Raw genomic sequence first — 20,426 nt, 5'->3', positions numbered from 1 at the left:
GCGGTGTCACATTAGACTCTTGGGGTCACTAAAGACGCGAGACGGGGTCACATTAGACACTTAGTGTCACTAAAGACGCGAGGCGGGGTCACATTAGTCACTTGGGGTCACTAAAGACGCGAGATGGGGTTACGTTATACACTTAGTGTTACTAAAGACTCGAGGCGGGGTCACATTAGATACTTGGGGTCACTAAAGACGCGAGACGGGGTCACATTAGACACTTAGTGTCACTAAAGACGCGAGGCGGGGTCACATTAGACACTTGTGGTCACTAAAGACACGAGACGGGGTCACTAAAGGCTCGAGACGGGGTCACTAAAGACGCGAGATGGGGTCACATTAGACACTTGGGGTCACTTTAGTCGCTAGGCAGGGTTAAATTAGACACTTTGGTCACTTCTTACGCGAGGCATGGTCCTATTAAACACTTGGGGTCACTTTAGATTCGAGACGGGGTCAATTTAGACGCAAGTCGGGGTCACATTAGACACTTGGGGTCACTTTAGACGCTAGGCAGGGTCACATCAGACACTTAGGATCACTTTAAACACTTTGGTCACTACTTACGCGAGGCGTGGACCTATTAAACACTTGGGGTCACTTTAGACGCGAGACGGGTCACTTTAGACGCGAGGTTAGGTCACATTAGAGACTAGAGATGGGTTATACTAGGTAAATTTGATACTAGGTGCACCTATTCCAAGTATTTATTAATACGTGATCCAAATACCTGTTCCACTTAGTACGTAGTAATTTACCATACTTGACGCGACTAGTGCGGACTAATCCACGTATTATGACTTTAAAATACAATTTTCTTTGAAAAGATCCACTCGTAGTATTAATAATGCAATTTGAAATTGAATAACTTGTAGAATAGAATGTTTCTTCTATAAAAAATAAACACTTCAAAAATCGGACGTGTGACGGCTCATGTCAAACTGAGAGTGTTCCATTTCAACATTTTTTCACATCGCTCACAAAACGCTTACAGATTAAAGAAATATCACAGATATCGCTAAATTTATCAACGTTGATGTCAAAAATAGCAAATCTCCATACATGTAAAGGAACACGCCCAAATTGACAAAGAAACACAGACAAAAAATCTTGGTGACAAAACTCCCCATGGGTCATCTACTACCAAAAATTTCTGGGAACTTTTGTCACCACCGGTATTTTAGCGGGTAACTTCTCAGAAACAGGAGTTAAATTCTATCTAATCAACACTCGAAAACTATTCCAATTTAATCTAATTATCAAATTACTATTTCAATACAAATTATGCAATTATCACGGACGCGTGACAACAAACCAAAACAAACCTGTCGGAAGAATAAAAACTGGTTTTTTACCGGCTAGTCAACAAGGAGTGAGCTGGATGAGAGAGAACAAAAATTAAAATATTCAAAACCTTACCTGTGTACAAATAGAGTTTAAATTACGTAATACATCAAACACCTATTCCTATCTCACACCTGCCTGCGCTCAAATTTGTTTGTCAGACAGAGACGGAGTGAATCTCTACGTTCGCACATAAGCTTAGCGAGAAATACGCGGTGCGCGTAATACACGCCTACGGATTATGCAATAATAACCTCTATTACTTTGATGGTAGGGTCGGAAATCGTGTAATTTAAAAAATACTTTGCGAGAAATACGCGGTGCGCGTAATACACGCCTACGGACTATGCAATAATAACCTCTATTACTTTGATGGTAGGGTCGGAAATCGTGTAATTTAAAAAATACTAGGTGGATCAAGTATTTTAAAAATTGGAATAGGTGCCACTTAGTACTTTAAAATACCTAGTGTGTGGATCTGTTCTAGTAAATACGTCTCATCTCTATTAGAGACCCTTAGATGTGCGGGTGGGGGACCTGGAGGCCTGAAATACAGGGTGACCCTAGTTTAGGCTCCAGATCGCACACTCAGAACAACAATTGTTATCTTCCAAAAAAAAAAAAAAAAAAAATTTTAATATACTATAATGAGTGTCTGATAAAATAAACAATTTTATTATTATTATTATTATTAGACACTCGGGGACACCTTAGACACGCGGCGCTTCTTAGCACTGGCTCATATTACTGTCCCAAAGCAGTGGTAGGGTTGGGTGGGACGTATAAAAGTGCTCTTTGGGAACCAACTTGCATAAATAAACCATTTGATTTATCTGTCCACAGGCCACAAAGGCCACATGGCGTTCGTCCACCGCATCAACAACGAGGGCGAAGGCGACCCGTTCTACGAGACAATCGGGCTGGTGACTTTGGAGGACGTCATTGAGGAAATGATTCAAGCCGAAATCGTTGATGAGACTGATGTGTTTTGTAAGTATTCATTTATTTATTTTCAAAATGCCCAGAACACACGGTGAAACGCAACTGCAACGAAACTGCAACTTCTAGTTACTTTTGAGTTGCATCTAAGTTTCTGTCATAACGTCCGTTGAGAGACCACACATGACGCGACCAGTTTGAAACTGGTCAAACTGGGCCTTACAGAAGAGCTTACAACTAATGAGTGATGATTGATGGATGATACATGATTTCCTCCCTTTGTAGCACTTTTATTTATTACAAACTATCTCTATGCTAAATTTTATCAAAATTGGTTTAGTGGTTTAGGCGTGAAAGCAAGATAGACATACAAAGTTACTTTCGCATTCACATTATTAGTATAGATTTTAGTTCTTTAAAGTTTACACTAGTGGCGCTGTACAATCTGTCATACATTTAGAGTAGGCGCACACCGTTGATTTTTCGTCGGCCGATAATTTAGTCGGGTTGGGCTCTCAGTGCACACACTGATTCAACTGAATTTCATGCAGGCGAAGCCGTGGGCAAGTGTTAGTAAAGTATACAGAAATAATAATATTTCTAGGAAACATTCCACGCGACTGCTCTCTTCAACAGCTCTCTATCGAATGAAGACAATCGGCCCGATTTCAAACCGGCGGTCTGCGCACCCACGCCCGATTCAACTGTTTAGTTGAATCAGTGTGCGCACTGAGAGCCCAATCCGACTAAACTATCGGCCGATAAAAAATCAATGGTCTGCGCCTACTCTTAATGTCACTTTTTACTCAGTAAACATCGAATGCGTTTGACTTAGGGCTGATTTTTCAATCCTCAGATATCTTTAATCTGAAGAATAACCTTGTCATTTTGACATATTTCCCATACTGAAACTGTCAATGTGCCAAACTTATTCTTCAGTTAAAAGTTATCTGACGATTGAAAAATCAGCCCTTAAACTTACACTACGCTTGCAGCTTCCTAATCCGTCGGGCTATGTCTAATTTTAATGACTATTCTTCCCAACAGTGGACAACCGCACCAAGCGCCGCCGCAACCGCCCGCAGAACAAACTGCAAGACTTCACTGCGTTCGCGGAACGCCACGAGAACCAACGCATACACATATCGCCGCAACTCACCCTTGCCACCTTCCAGTTTTTGAGCACTAGTGAGTGGTTTATTTATTATTTTCTTTTTATTCTTTATCTGCTTTTTTTTTTCTTTTCTTTTGTCTTTTCGTTTTCTTTTTCTTGTTCTATTTCTTTTTTTATTTTTCTTTTTCTTCTTCTAGTCTCAGATACTAAAAAATCTGACTTGACAGTGCAACGTTGATAAACTAAATTAAAAACCATCACTATCCAGTTCTAAACTAAACTATTCAATTCAAAGTTGCATATCACATGAGACAAACTATTTTTTCAAGTTATAGAAATAGCATTTATTACATAATAATGAATGTGAGAGTTGCGTTTTGACAGCTCGGGGGATATAAATGAGGGCTATGGTTTTTATACTTAACAGTTGGAACCACTGGCGATTGAAATGACCCCACTCTGTAGTGGCGCCACTGTCTTCACCATTACAGTGGTGCCAACTGGTGAGAGCTAAAATGGTAGTACTCATTGACTAAAGTCCGATTTTTAATTCGGCGGAATTCTGACAGCTGTAATTTTTTGACAATTCAGATGTAATAAGTCTTTTTTACTTTGAATTCCTAATAAATAATATGAAATGAAATTTCATCAAGTGCCTTACAAGAATGAACTATTGTTTGTTTTGTGAATTCAATGTACACTAATTATTATGTACATTTTAGAGATTAAATAGAAAAAAACGTGTTTTTAACACAGTAAAACAACATATTATCATAAACGAAAATATGTATTGATCATCAATCGTCATTATCGTCATCATAATCAACTTGGATTATAAAATTGGCATCTTGTTAGATTGGCTATTTTATGAAGCGAAGATTTAATTAACAAAAGGATTTTCATAAAAAAGTTTTGTAACCTATGGATTATTGGCCAGGGAGTCCAGTAATAGAAAAATAATGTCCCTAATTTTTTTTTCACTTCAAAAATGTGTTAATAAAAACTCAAATAACCATCTAGAAATGATCAGTACATTTTAAAGTCTTAGTTTTTCAATTGCAACCTTAAATTCAAGAAAGGATTATTTTTTAATTTGCGAAAATGCTCTCCATTCTTAGTAGGAATGTTTCAATGTTGGCAACACTTCTGAAATGTCAAAATTCCGTCGAATTAAAAATCAGAGTATAGAGTCAAATACACATTACGTTTATCCCGTCAGGCGTGGACGCCTTCCGTCCAGACACGGTATCAGAGACGGTCCTCCGCCGTCTCCTGAAGCAGGATGTGATTCACCACATCAAGCTGAAGGGCAAGACCAAGAAAGATCCCAGCACTTACGTCTTCCAGCAGGGGAAACCGGTGAGTTCTCTTCTATATCAGGAGTCAGAACAGGCCTGTTCATCTCCCCGAGTAAAATCCGGTCGCCGAGCAGATAGAATTTCGTACAATGATCCCAAGCTACCCATCCTTCTCGCTCGTGTGTCGCGCTCGCACACTCACTGTGCGACGAGCGGCCGCAGGGTAGCTTGGGGTCATTGTACGAAATTCAATCTGCTCGGCGACCGGACTTTCGGCGTACCCGACGGCGGGTTTAATCCAGAAGGGATTCATGAGCGAGTAGTGAGTGACGTTCGCGCGCGTATTCTCAAGAAGGATCCGAGCACTTACGTCTTCCAGCAGGGGAAACCGGTGAGTCTTAGCTACAGGTCTAGTGCACAACTGCGTCAGCGCCCGAGTTATAGGAGCGGCACGTCAGCGATTCTGATTTCTTTCAGATTTGCAAGGCTCGGATACCGGTTAATTTTTCAAACCGTTATAGCCCTAAGTATATGATAACGAAATAATTTCGTTTTCGTTCCTCGAAACCTGTATTCATAACGTTATTTTTCAAAACCAAGTTTTGGGTTACGTTTTCGTTCTTTACCACAATTAACCGTTTTAAACAAGACGCCGGCCCGCATATTTAACTATTTTTTTCGGTTAAAGAACGAAATGATTAACGTTTTCAAAACTAATGCAAAAACCGTTAAAGAACAATAATAACGGTATTTTTCAAACCGGTTCCGAGCCTTGCAGATTTGTATGCTCAGTCACGTCATAATATGTCAATGTCACCCCTCCCGTGCCGCTCCCATACCTCAGGCACTGACTCAGTTAAACGCTAGACCTATAGTTACAATAGTTCACGGCTTCGTAATACCAGTGGGATGAGTGTGAGTTTACATCAAATGTCCTCACTATTGAGCGCGTTAAAAAAATATATGAGTGTCCGGTTGTATTGTAAATAAGTTCTTGAAAGTGTCCGCTAGGAGCGCTGTACAATCATTCATACATTTAATGTCATTTTTCTACGCGCTCAATGTACGTTTGATGTAAACTCACACTAAGAGTAGGCGCACACCGTTGATTTTTCGTCGGCCGACAGTTTAGTCGGGCAGTTGATCAGTATGGGCATGTATGGGAGTGCGCACACTACGCCGATTCGATTTGGCCGATTCTTCATACAAATTAAAATCGGGCACAACTATCGGCCAACTAAAAATCAACGGTGTGCGCTTACTCTAAGCCCTCTGTTCATATCTGCGAGTATGCATCGAAAACAAAACACACACGGCGTGCTCTCCTGGGATGTTTAATCCACAAGGCATTCACGAGCGAGTAGTGAGTGACAAACGCGCATATTCTTCACCCATTGTAAAAAAATAAAGAAAGAAGAAAAACTACGCGTGTGGTGCGCTAGATGGCGACACAGTAGCTTCTTGTCAGAGTAAATACAAATGAGTACCGCACTCGGTGCGTTTCTATGAAGATGACCTACTCATTTGTATTTACTCTGTTCTGGTCCGTGAGCACGTAGAATTTTGTCCAATGACCCCAAGCTACCCATCATTGTCGCTCGCGCGTAATTATGTTGCTAACACGCTCGCACACTCACTGCGGGCGCCAGTCGCACAGTCGCGACAGCAATATAATTACGCGCGAGCGATTAGGATGGGTAGCTAGGGTTCATTGGACAAAATTCTACGTGTTCACAGACCGGGCTTTAGATGGCGACACAGTAGCTTCTGTATCCCTATCGCATCGGCACAGTACCGATCACTGACGTATGTAAACGAAACGGTGCTCGACTCTGAGACAGGGTGGCACTACGGGACTATTCCCACCTCTCGTTCCCACCACTGCAACTCCTGTGTAGCCAGGATCTACAGCTTGACCGCCATTAAAACCCAACCAATGAAGGTCAAGTTTGTCCCACAGGGTGGCACTACTCAGTTCACTTTCTCTTCCATTGTTATGTTTTATTTATTTGTTACCTGTCTTTTTTTTTAATTACCTTTTTTTGTCTTTGTGTGATGTCCATAGCGATAAATGTTTATTTCTTAATGTCATTATCAAATGTCAAAGTTCTTAATGTAGAAGTCAGAGATCTAAAAAATGCGTGGAGTTCGAAACCCAGTGTCGCATTAGAAATTCACACACACAAAGTAATCAAAATAAAAACAATACGTCGCGAAGACTGTGTGACATGCACACATTGCATTGAGTGCGACTATTCGTTCGCATACCAGGTTGCAAGTAACTTACGTACAGCACCACTACATACGCAGTGACGTTCGATTGAAAGTATCCTTATAGTTTGATTTCATTATTCACTGCAGTATCAGTACTCAACGTTTGAATAATCTTTAGTACTACGCAAGCGATGTAAACTGTTTACACATAACGTCGCTGCTGTCATCATTGCTGTCGCGAGCAATGTGTTCTGTTTTTGGGCATATTGCTGCGATACTGGCCCCGCCCCCTTTTCAAATCTCATTTTAGTTTCAGAGATCTGTGGTAGAAGCATTACGGACTATACTCGGCCTAAAGACTCGTGGCAGGCCGGCTATAAGTAATTTTTAAAATAGAGACACACTCGCCAATATTTTATTAATTGTTACGTATTATAAACAACGAAATGCCTGCCTCTGTGTGACGTCACCCTGTTTTTATTATGACACCGCCTGCCACGAGTCTTTGGGCCTATTATAAAAGCTTGTTTTTCAAGGTTTTCTTACTAATAATTGTCTTTTTATCCAGGTGGACTACTTCGTTCTGATACTGGAAGGGCGGGTGGAAGTGACGGTAGGCCGCGAAAACCTCGTGTTCGAAGCTGGCCCCTTCACGTATTTTGGTGTACAAGCGCTGACCCAGAACATCGGCGTCGGTAAGTATAAAAAACGTTTTTATCGTCATTTCGGTGACCACGGGCTGAGCCTCCCATTAAGTGGACCGACGACTTCATAAAGGTGTAGTCTGGTCCGTGAGCACGTAGAATTTTGTCCAATGACCCCAAGCTACCCATCCTTATCGCTCGCGCGTAATTATGTTGCTGTCGCGCTCGCACACTCACTGCGGGCGCGCGTCGCACAGTCGCGACAGCAATATAATTACGCGCGAGGGATAAGGATGGGTAGCTTGGGGTCATTGGACAAAATTCTACGTGCTCACAGACCGGGCTTTATCGACGCGCAACTACATACTAGTGGTAGTCTTCACCAACAGCAACCGCGCCTACAATCCTGCATCGTGGTATCGGAGTTTTTTACCCTGCCTAGTATAAATAGAAAAACTGGTCCTCGGTCCCCGAGAACAACACCCGTTTTTCATCCTTTTTCATGACACGACTTTTTAATTTTCTGACTTCACCATACCATTTATATGACCATGTTATCATGGGCTAGTGTCGGCTCATATACCCATTTATCTAACACCTTGTATAATAAAACATATTTTTCTTGCAGCGGAATCTCCAAGCCCGTCAGCCATGGGATCCCTACAGAACATCAACGTGGACGCCATGCTACGTCACACATTCGTACCGGACTACTCCGTGCGAGCCATCGCCGAACTGTTCTACCTGACTGTCAAACGGTGAGTGGTTCACTGTCACACTGCCACTATGGCTCGCTGTCACACTGACTGTGGCTCGTGGTCACACTGTCACTGTGGCTCGCTGTCACACTCTTACTGTGGCTTGATGTCACACTGTCACTGTGATTTGCTGTCACACTGTCACTGCGGCTCACTGCCACTATGGCTCGCTGTCATACTCCCTACAGAACATCAACGTCGAGTCCATGATACGTCACACATTCGTACCGGGCTACTCCGTGCGAGCCATCGCCGAGCTGTTCAACCTGACTGTCAAACGGTGAGTGGCTCAATGTCACACTGTGGCTGACTGTCACACTGTCACACTCACTCGTTGTCACACTGTCACTGCGTCTCGCTGTCACACTCTTACTGTGGCTTGATGTCACACTGTCACTACGCCTCACTTCCACTGTGGCTCGCTGTCACACTCCCTACAGAACATCAACGTCTACTCCATGCTACGTCACACATTCATACCAGACTACTCCGTGCGAGCCATCGCAGAACTGTTCTACCTGACTGTCAAACGGTAAGTAGTTCACTGTCACACTGCCACTGTGGCTCGCTGTCACACTGACTGTAGCTCGCTGTCACACTGTCACTCTGGCTCGTTGTCACATTGTCACTGTGGCTCGCTGTCACACTGACTGTCAGGGCCGGATCGTGAATTTGTGGGGCCCTGGGCTGAATCTTCTTATGACGTTGTCACGTAAAAATATCGTCCGTAAACCGACTTTACAGACAACTTTTTTTTTTCAAATTATAGCCTACTTTTTAGCGGGATCTGGGGGCCCCTTGTAACCCTGGGGCCCTGGGCTGCAGCCCAATCAGCCCATAGGTAGATCCGGCCCTGCTGACTGTGGCTCGCTGTCACACTGTCACTGTGGCTAGCTGCCACATTGTCAATGTGACTCGCTGTCACACTCTTACTGTGGCTTGATGTCACATTCTCACTGTGGATCGCTGTCACATTGTCAATATGGCTCGCTGTCACATTCTTACTGTGGCTTGATGTCACATTCTCACTGTGGATAGCTGTCACACTGTCAATGTGGCTTGCTGTGTCACTCTACACGACTATCAAACTCAGACCATGCCTTACTCTAAAACAGTGACGGTGCCTTAATATGATATTTATTTCTATATTTTCAGATCCCTCTATCTGGCGGCCAAAAGGGCTACTCTAATGGAAAAAGGAGCTCTGTCTAAAGGAGCCACTAACGAACAGTTCGACACCGAAGTAGATAAGGTGAGTGGTAAATTTCGACTATAGACTATAAATTAATACTCAATACTCAATCGTTTATTGCATAACCACATTAGCATTCACATTAGGTCTAATAAAGCCTCGATAGACAGTAAGCGCAAGAAAAGTGGGGCAATTTAACTTTTTTTGTTTTTATCCACAACGAGGAAGCTCTTGGCCTGTAACTCACCTGATGGTAAGTGATGATCAGGCCGAGTAGGGTTTCTGATTTCTCGACCTATTTTTTTTCTCGAGTTTCGGGAATTCTCGAGGCCAAAGTCTCGAGTTTTCTCGGGTCTCGAGTCTTTTAATTAAAACTGTTGAAATCGGTTGAAATTTAATAAAAACACGGGTTTTTATTAATGTTATAATGTGTCTGGGTTATAATCAATAATATTGTAAAGTTTTAACAAAATCCATTCAGTAGTTTTTGCGTGAAAGAGTAACAAACATCCAGACATCCACATAAAACTTTCGCATTTATAATATTAGTAGGATAATCATAACTTAGTTAGTAACTAAAGGAACAAAAGTTATAAAGTCGCGTGTACTTTAAGGATAAATAACCATAAATATCTGGAGCTCCAATTGAATCACTTGTTTTTCAAATAACACAAGTCCAAATTAATAGAAAAATTACGATAATAAACCTACATTTACAAAACAAACAAAAAAAATTTAATACATTTTTAAATTTAAAGATAACCACTTGAATGAACGTATTTACGAGTACCTAAACTAACAGATAGTTAACAAAAAATTTTCAGTCTTTAAATCAGTCAGTTATACAAACATAATAAACTATAACATACTCGTAGGTGAACATTATTAGTTTCGGTTGAGATCATTACTTGCAAATCAAATTAGTTAAAAAAAGGAAAGACTAGGCCAGTCTAAACGCAACGTTAACCTATTAAATAATTAAAAACTCACTTTTGTCTAAGAAAATAGGCTTTAAAAAATATTAATGCTTCAAAATCGAAACTCGAGAATTCTCGAGCTCCGGTAATTTTTTTCTCGTCTCGAATGAAGCCAAATTTCTCGAGTTTTCTCGAGTTCGAGAAAGCTCGAGCAGAAACCCTAGGCCGAAGGTGTAAGCGAGTTTCACCCGAAATCTTCAACCACAAAGGAACTACCTATCTTACCCCCTCCTTTTACCCTCTCCCTATTTTCCAGCACCTATGCCAATCAAGCGGTAATATACCCATATCAATGATATCCAAGAAATTGTTCGGTAAATCAACAAGCACGGCGTCTACTAACGCCGATGTATTGGAATCCACTTCTACGTTAAATAAGGTTAATTTATCATGAAGTTTCGTATTTAAACACAAATATAGTCTGGTCCGTGAGCACATAGAATTTTGTCCAATGACGCCTAGCTACCCATCCTTATCGCTCGCGCGTAATTATGTTGCTGTCGCGCTCGCACACTCACTGCGGGCGCCCGTCGCATAGTCGCGACAGCAATATAATTACGCGCGAGCGATAAGGATGCGGAGCTTGGGGTCATTGGACAAAATTCTACGTGCTCACGGACCGGGCTTTAGATAATTTTTATATCTCAATTTATAGGTCTTAACTTATGAAGTTACGTATTTAAACAATATACTACCCGTTCGCGCTAAGTTTGCCGGTCCGTGGAATGCGCGTCCCCTCCCCCAACCGCGATTAAACGCAATTAGTTAGTGATTAAACGCAATGAGGATTTTCGCGAATGAAAGATCCGCTAGATGGCGGGACGTGGATGTGGGGTCTGACTGCTGCGTGATTGGTGGATTTTGACATATCTGTCAATGTCATGTCAAAAATAACCAATCATGCAGCATTTGGACCTCGCGTCTACGTATTGCCATCTGGCGGATTTTCCATTCGCGAAAACCCTCATTAATGTGTCTTATTTTACGCAAATACACAATTTTTATCAATAATAATAAATAAAAAATATTTTAATGTAGTTTGATAAAGTTATAGATGCTTTTCTTCGAGTGACGTCATATCGCCAGCGGCAAAATTAAAGCGAAAAGATAGTAGATACTTTTTATATCTCAAATTATAGGTTTAGCACAGTGGTTCCTAACCGGTGGTCCGCGGACCACTGGTGGTCCCTGGAGGCATTCCAAGTGGTCCACGATGGTCAAAACCACTTTTAACTGTTTTTTGCAGTCAAACTGGTTTTGACCGATTATGAGGTGGTCCCTGACAAGACAGAAATTTGGTAAAATGGTCCCTCATGACTTAAAGGTTAAGAACCACTGGTTTAGCACATAACTCAGTCATTGCCTGAGGTACGGGAGGGAGCGGAAGCAGGGCCGGATCTACCTATGGGCTGATTGGGCTGCAGCCCAGGGCCCCGGGGTTACAAGGGGCCCCCAGATCCCGCTAAAAAGTAGGCCATAATATGAAAAAAAAAAAAGTCTGTAAAGTCGGTTTACGGACGATATTTTTACTCGACAACCTCATAAGAAGTTACAGCCCAGAGCCCCGATTACGGTAATTTTTAACGTCTCCAATCCAGACACGTTTCTCGATTCTGCGATACGATTGGTCGTTCAACAGCGTACGTCAGCTGTTTTGACCAATCGTATCACAGAATCGATGAAGCGCGTCTGGATTGTAGACGTTAAAAGTTACCGTAATCGGGGCTCAGGGTCCCACAAATTCACGATCCGGCCCTGAGCGGAAGAGTGTTTTTGTTGACGTGAAACGTCAGCGAGACCGGATTTGTATGCTCTGTCACTGTCAATTCATAATGTCAATGCCACCCCTCCCGTGCCGCTCCAATACCTCAGGCACTGACTGAGTTCGCTAGACCTATGTGCTTCTTCTCAGCACTGGCCCATTTAGGCGATTATCACACTGCACCGCGCTCCGCCGCGGTACGCGGGACGACAGATTTACACCTCAGTTTGTATAGAAAACACGCGCGGCACAACACACTGACAACGCGTTTGCGCGCGGAATTCGTTATAATTATGTCGCCACGCGGACCGCGGCGGAGCGCGGTGCAGTGTGATAATCGCCTTATTGTCCCGAAGAAGTGGTAGGGTTATAACTGGGACGTGTAAAAGTGCTTTTTAAAAGCCTATTTGCAAAAATAAATGAGTTTTATTTATAATACAAATCTTTGAATAAAACAACTTATCCACTCGTAGACGTCACCAAGAACGAACATAATCGAACTAATGCAAGTGTTGCCACAACAAAATTACACGTCATCAGAAAAAATCGACGTCACGTCCTCCGCTAACGATCCTAGCAACACCGACAGCAGACATTTTGACAAACACGGCAAATGTCTGCCCAACATTGGACCCAAAACTGAAAAGCGAACAGACGGCAAATGTTTGGCCCAATCTTGGTCCAGCCCCTACGAGTTTTGTTCAGAAAAATATCAGTTGCAAGATTTTAAAATAAATTATCAAGAGTATCCGATAATCGAATTTAATCAAGATTCTAAGCAATTGAAGAGGAAAGAGAAACTGGACACAGATGTTTGTGATGAATGTTTGAAGAACGACTACTGGATGGCCAAAACCGTTTTGAATAAGAGCGTGGATGACATTAAAATCAATGGTTAGTTTCTACTTTTATTTTAAAGTATATTTGCCCGTGTTAATTTCAATCTACAGGGTGTTAGGTAAATGGGTTTATAAGCCGATACTAGCCCATGTTAACATAATGCATATAAATGGTATGGTGAAGTCAGAAAATTGATATCATCATTTTCATTATTTTAATTTTCATACAAATCTGACCATAAATTATATTTTGAATGAAAATTTTAAAATAAAAATTATGATATTAAAATAAAAATTATAAAATCAGATTTGTATGAAAATTAAAATAATGATAACAATTTTCTGACTTCACCATACCATTTAATACTGGGACGTGTAAAAGTGCTTTTTAAAAGCCTATTTGCAAAAATAAATGAGTTTTTTAATTCAGTCAGTGCCTGGAGTATGTCAGCGGCACGGGAGGGTGATTTTGTGAGACGGTTTTAGAGTAAGGAATAGTCAGCGTTTGTCAGTAAGAACCTTAACTTTGAACTTGTCCTATGTTCTTCTGATTTTCGTTGCGGGTCCAATATCAGTTCAACTTTCCCCTGGGACAAACTTGACCTTCACTGGTTGGGTTTTTATTGGCGGTCAAGCTGTAGATCCTGGCTACACAGGAGTTGCAGCGGATGGAACGAGAGGTGGGAATGAGTTTTTACAATGAGATAAAGGTGCAGTGTGACAGCCAGGCACAGTGAAAATGTGACATCGAGCCACAGTGACAGTGTGACAGCACGCCACAGTGACAGTGAACCACTCACCAGTGTTGCCAACTTAGCTACTTTATAGCTAGATTTAGCAACTTTTTGATGTCAGGCAGCTACAATTTTTTTTAACTGTAGCTAAACTTTTTAGCTACTTTTTCTAGCAACTATTGATTATGATATATTTTTACAAAGTTATGGTAGCGGCATACCCGACAAACAAAATTAGTATTAGCAATTACGATTCGACTCACTTAAATCGGTAGATAATAAAAATATTGTCTTCTTTTTTTGTTAATTAAGTAGTCACAGTATTAAAGTTAAGTTGATTTTAAAGTTTATAGCTGATTTATTAACTTCAGTGTTTTATTTCTTTAGTATTTTATTTAACGGAATTCAGCTACTTCTAGCTACTTTTTAGGGAGAAAAAATACTCAATCTAGCAACTTTCTGTTAAATTCCTAGCTACGAGCCTTTGGTAGCTGTTGGCAACACTGCCACTCACCGTTTGACAGTAAGGTAGAACACATATTATGACGTGACAGGGTCTTCAAATCTGAAGTCTCACTGAGACGTTTGACCGTCTCACATAATCACCCTCCCGTGCCGCTCCCATACCTCGGCACTGACTGAATTAAGCGCTAGACCTATCACCGTCTCCACCAGATACAGAATTCAGTAAAAAGAAGAAGACAACCTTTCACACGGACTCTTCACTCTTAACGGTACATAATCTGACCCCCAATGATGATGATGAGACGAATCAGCGCGCCAACAAAGGTTAGTTCGTATCAGAACGATGTTTCGAGTTGAAATCGATTTTTAATCGATACGTAGTCCAGTGACAGGCTAAGAACTCGCGGCGCGTTTTTTACCCGCGCCCGCGGCGGTTGTGGAATTGCGGTTTTATTTCAAAACTCACGGGAGCGGTTAATTTGCGCGGTTATTCTAAGAACTCACGGCGCGATTTCCGCGTGCTAAGTCACTGGTACAAAATGGTCGCCCGCCGATCGGGCGGTTTTCGCGCGGGCGAAAACCGCAGAGCGGGACCCGATTTCAACCGAGCCCGCTGCGGGTGAAAACCTCGTCGTGAGTTGTGCATTAGTTTTTACATAATAAGTATCTGCATTATACAGAAGCTGCGGGCCCGCAACCGCTGCGGGCGCGGGTGAAAATCGCGCCATGAGTTCTTAGCCAGTCAGTGTCAAATATTTCGTGACACGTCTTTGTTGCAATTGGAATAAGGTTGTGTTGTCGACTTTTTGACCACTTTGGGTGTCACGGACTATTTGACGCTGACTGTAGTTAACCGAAGTTCCTACCCTAGTAAAAGAAGATGAATTCTACGCCATATTTGGGCTTATTTTACCAAACTACAAAAACCTTTCTTTGGACAATAAAAAAATTGTAGTTTTGTATCTGACACCGTAAAATTGTGAATTCCGTCAGATTTTAGTCTGACGTAGTTAGATAACAATCTAACCCACCGGTAGTTTACAATCTCACGCGTTATATTATAAACTGACGGAGTTCACAATTTCACGTTGAAATATCGATAAACTCATAACGCAGTGAGATGTTACTCAGAAACTATACAATAAATATACAACAATATTATTGAATTATTTCCCATATAGATGTAACTGAGTACGCTCGCTCGTCGCTCGATGATAGTGACCGACTCGAATACGAACGGGAATCGATCGATTACGACTCGGTATCGAGATATGAAAGAGAGAGGGAGAGAAGAGCGGAGACGGATAGACTGGTTCTGATGCAGCTGTCGAAAATCATCAGGATATTGGAGAAGAAAGATCAGACTTGAGGTTTTGATTGACATACGTCCGTATTCACAAACATTGCTATGAGGTCTCACAGTACGCGTGGACGTACAGGGTGACACATGAATCACAGAGCTCTATTCAACGCTGTGCGTTCGATTTGCTGCCTCACTTAAGCAAGCATCGTTTGTGAATACGGCCGATAGTACCAGCAGGCCTGTTCATCTCCGCGAGTTTACATCGAAAACAAAACACGCACGATGGCCCACCTACAGGATAATATTCGACAAGGCCTCACATGAGCGAACATTGATTCACGCACGCGTATTCTTGTGTATGATGGAAGAAAAAGGTGTACTAAATACTGTGCAGTATTTAACTGCCTAAATAATAACAAAAACACAGAATGTACGTTTTAAGTTGCCTCAAGACACTGAGAGGTAAATAAGTAGTTAATATTATTCATGATAATTCATTCACATTTGGCACCTCACGTCACATCATTTTACCGAAGTCAGCCCTATAGCTTCGGCGCAGTGCCGATCACTGACGTTTGTCAACAAAATGGTGCTTGACTCTTGAGACAGGCTAAATTACACCATTTTGTTAATGACATTGAGCATACATTTTTTTAAATACTTTCGCGAAGTAAAACTTCTGTACGTAGTACTTATTATTATTCTGTGGTACCAGTTACAGTCAAATAGTTCGTGACACCCAAAGTAGCCGAAAAGTTCGCAACACGTCTTTGATACAATTGGAATAAGGTTGTGTTGTCAACTTTTGGTCACTTTGGTGTCCCGAACTTTTTGACGTAAGTAATAGTAGTATAGTTCCAAAATACTGAACTGTCCTATCCATGACATTGACAGTGGGGCGCCACCGTCAATACTGGATTGCTGGTTCCGATTTTTGCCATGTTGGAAACCATATAGTTGAACGATGGTAGCGCCCCCCTGTCATTGAGTTTGGTGGGACAGTTCAGTGTGGGTCATCTTTAATATCATCTGTATTACAACCCGGTCCAGTTAGCTGCGTATCTGGCGGCCGTGACGTCACATCGACGCTCTGGCACGGGCGGGAACGCAAGGTGTGCGGTTGAGTGCAAGGAAGAGTCGCATTCCAGCGAAATGCGCAGTTAGCTCGATCGGGTTGTATTATCTGTATTTTTCCCTCGTCTTGTAGAAAAGTAAACGTAAATCGAAAGTTGGTTAAATCATTTTAGTCGTCAGTATTATTATTAATTAAACAATGTAAATAGTTCGATTATAGTTCTAACGCTTAACTCAATCATTGCTTGAGAGCAGCACGGGAGGAGTAACATTGACATATTATGACATGACAGCTGTTCCCAAGAACATCACTACGCCGCGTGCCCCACCGCCCGCGCCCGCTGGGCCCTCGCGCGCGGCTGTCACGGCTTTGGTTTTTGCATCGTTCTAGCAACTACGCAATTTAATGTATTTCCTTTTAACAAGTAGTAAACCGTTTGAAACACGAAACAGTGTCTCCTTCATCGAGTAGATATCTATAAAGAATCCCGAACAACAGCATTCAAATGTGAAGCATAATCTGAAGTCGATACTGAAGCGGACTAAAATTGTCTCCTTGAAACACTTGACATTGGCAGAATCACTACCTAATAGTAAATATTATTGGCAGGTAGTTGCTAATTGCTCATAAGATAGGCCCCCTTAATTTAATTTATTGTCCGTGGTGCATAATCTTTTCTTAAAGGTTTTAAACCTTTGTTTGTCACCTGTCATCCGCTTTGCAATGGAGGGAAGTCGAACCTTAATTTCGAACTCTTCCTATATTCTTCTGATTAATTTCGTTGCGGGTCCAATGACAGTTTAACTTTCCCCCGGGACAAACTTGACCTTCATTGGTTGGGTTTTTGTGGCGGTCAAGCTGTAGATCCTGGCTACACAGGAGTTGCAGTGGTGGGAACGAGAGGTGGGAATAGTTCCGTACCTAATAGTAAAAAAAAAAAAAAAAACTGAAGTCTCACTGTCGCTTGACGTCTCAAAAACACCCCCCCTTGTCGCTAGCCAAATATTTGAAACAATTTAAATGTGATGTCACGAAACTTAGGACCCCTCCCACCCCTTGTCACACCATGTCACACTTTGTCAACCCCCTCCCCCCCTCTTTACGTGTGACGTACTTTATGGATGGCCCCTATGTTACAACGTGTTACGTTCCCGTATTGGGACACTTGCGCGAAAAGCCATTTGCACGCATGGTCACTTGCGCGAAAAGACACTAGCGCGAATGGACGTTAGCGCGAAAAGACATGTGCGCGAAAGACATTTGTACCAGAACCTTGTTTCCCATTTCCACCTATCCTATTCCAAATCGTATATTCCCCGTAGTTCAGTCAGCGTCAAATACCTAGTTCGTGACACCCAAAGTAACCAAAAAGTTCAACGTAACCTAATTTCAATTGTAACAAAGACGTTACGAACTTTTTGGCTACTTCGGGTGTCGGTGTACGAACCGGGTGTTGATTTCAATCCTCGCTATATTTAGGGAGTTGATTAAGTAGCTTATTCTGATCGAATCAGTAAAAAAATTCGCTTCGAAAAAATTTAAAACGAACTTGAACTTTAGTTAGTCAAAGTAAAATACCTATTTACACTACCTACTTTACGTGGCTTGCCTCAGTAGGCTATCCGATATGATAAGCGAGCGATCCGCGTAACTCGATAGTGCCGCAGTGTAAATTGCAATATTGCGAGCCACAGTACAGTTGATGTCGCACGGAAAATAATCTAATTGTTCGTTTTTTTTATTTGGTGGATAATGCGTTTCTATAAGTCATAATAGATCACCAAAATAAATATGGCGAGGATTGAAATCAACACCCTGTATTTTGACGCTGACTGTCCCCCACCGGTGGTGAAAATCGTACAAGTAATATATAGTACATGATAAATAACATAGATGGCGCTGATTCATAGTTTCGTAACTAAAAAAATTTCAAGAAAAAAAGTAAAGTATGTTTATATCCGTTGTCTAGTACCCATAGTTCAAGCTTTGCTTAGTTTGGGACTAAAGCCTGGTCCGTGACCACGTAGAATTTTGTCCAATGACCCCTAGGTACCCATCCTTATCGCTCGCGCGTAATTATGTTGCTATCGCGCTCGCACACTCACTGCGGGTGCCAGTCGCACAGTCGCGACAGCAATATAATTACGCGCGAGCGATAAGAATGGGTAGCTTGGGGTCATTGGACGGGATTCTACGTGCTCACGGACCGGGCTTTAGAGGCGCAGTGTAAAATGTCCAAGGATATTTATTATTTAATATAATTTATTGTTTTGTTCACAGTTGCTCCAATCTGTAGATGAGGACACCAGCATCACTGGTGAACACCGGACACCATCCAGACAGGTATCACCCAACCCACTGCCAGTGTCGGCGTCTCCGAACACTCGTGCTTCGTTCGTATCGCGCGCTTCGCCCGAGCAGCGTAACGGCGACCTGCGCTGTCTCGACGAACAGCGCCGATTGCTCGACCACTCCGCGTGACCCGGGATAAGTGAAGCGGCGGTCTCTTTACACGTGGAGACGGAGACAGTGTTTATTAATTTACAGTAGAACAGTTCGTAAAATGTGCAGGCAACTAACTAAGATGGCGCAGCGACCCAAAGTGGTCATTTTGCAGGATCCCGCTTAACTTCCTCCTTGCAGTGTCTTAGTGCCACAAAGTGTGTCCCGTTTTTTGCAGTAACTTTTTTTGGATCTCATTTAGTACTGCATTTTGCAGGATCGTTTAACATCCTGTTTGCAGTGTCAGAACAACAGGCAATTATTAACAAACTATGTAACTAAGATGACGCCGTGACGCAGGATCCCGTTTTAGTACGTTTTCAAATAGCATACGAACATCCCGTTTGCAGTGTCCCCCAGCGACCCAAAGTGAGTTCCGTATATTGCGGGATCCCGCAAAAACTGCATTTAGTAACTCTCTCTTAGAATCTTCATCCAGTTGACTGGATCCCGCACCACTGTATCAGCCCTCCCAGTGTCGGCGTCTCCGAACACGCGCGCTTCGTTTGTATCGCGCGCTTCGCCCGAGCAGCGTAACGGCGACCTGCGCTGTCTCGACGAACAGCGCCGATTGCTCGACCACTCCGCGTGACCCGGGATAAGTGAAGCGGCGGTCTCTTTACACGTGGAGACGGAGACAGTGTTTATTAATTTACAGTAGAACAGTTTTCGCAAATGTGCAGGCAATTTATTGTAAGTAACTAAAATGGCGCAGCGTGAGCCCTTAGAATCTTCACTCTGGTCTACTACGAGTTACATTAGTCACTATTAACGAATCCCGCAGTTACCGGATCCAGTTTTGCTGGAGTCGAGTGCAATTTTGCGGAATCCTGCAAAACCGGATTGCTGCAGTTACGAGTCTATAGTGAGAAGTGAGTCCGGTTTTTTGCAGGATTCCGTCTAACATACTGTTTGCAGTGTCTTAAGCCTTGTCCATCCACTTGAGCATGCTCAGGCGAATGAGCGGCTCATTTGGCCGAGCCGCTCAAGTGGATACAAGGCTTTAGAGCAACAGGCAATTATTAAGAAACTACAGGGTGTTACTTTGCATTCTTGCCATATTTACAGAGGTTACTATATTACTGATACTGAACACAAATCCGTAAAAAAATAATGCCCGAAAATTTTTTTTTTTAATCTAGAGAATTTTATTTTATCGACAATCTGTTAAACACACCACTAATTATCGTAACGCATGCACATCACTTGTTGGCGATGGCGATGGAGACTTTTTTACTTTTTATTGTATTTTTAAATATCTAT

At 42.2% G+C, this 20,426-nt stretch overlaps 1 protein-coding gene across 1 annotated transcript in view; it reads left to right on the top strand.

Moving 5' to 3' along the window:
* LOC114357138 (metal transporter CNNM4) overlaps positions 1–20,223 on the top strand; it is a 47,327-nt gene extending 27,104 nt beyond the window's left edge. Inside the window, exons 8-14 of the mRNA XM_028310620.1 lie at positions 2,191–2,337; positions 3,334–3,474; positions 4,620–4,759; positions 7,481–7,607; positions 8,185–8,314; positions 9,470–9,566; positions 18,942–20,223. Of these exons, the coding sequence (XP_028166421.1) occupies positions 2,191–2,337; positions 3,334–3,474; positions 4,620–4,759; positions 7,481–7,607; positions 8,185–8,314; positions 9,470–9,566; positions 18,942–19,142 (983 nt within the window). The 3' untranslated portion in view covers positions 19,143–20,223. The remainder of the gene's footprint in view (positions 1–2,190; positions 2,338–3,333; positions 3,475–4,619; positions 4,760–7,480; positions 7,608–8,184; positions 8,315–9,469; positions 9,567–18,941) is intronic.
* Positions 20,224–20,426: the final 203 nt, after the last annotated feature.

The sequence above is a fragment of the Ostrinia furnacalis genome, unplaced genomic scaffold (genome assembly GCF_004193835.3).
Source record: "Ostrinia furnacalis isolate ACB-3 unplaced genomic scaffold, ASM419383v2 OfSCF3052, whole genome shotgun sequence".
Taxonomy (NCBI): domain Eukaryota; kingdom Metazoa; phylum Arthropoda; class Insecta; order Lepidoptera; family Crambidae; genus Ostrinia; species Ostrinia furnacalis.
Note: the sequence above shows the minus strand (reverse complement) of the source record. Positions and strands in the feature narration are given on the sequence as shown.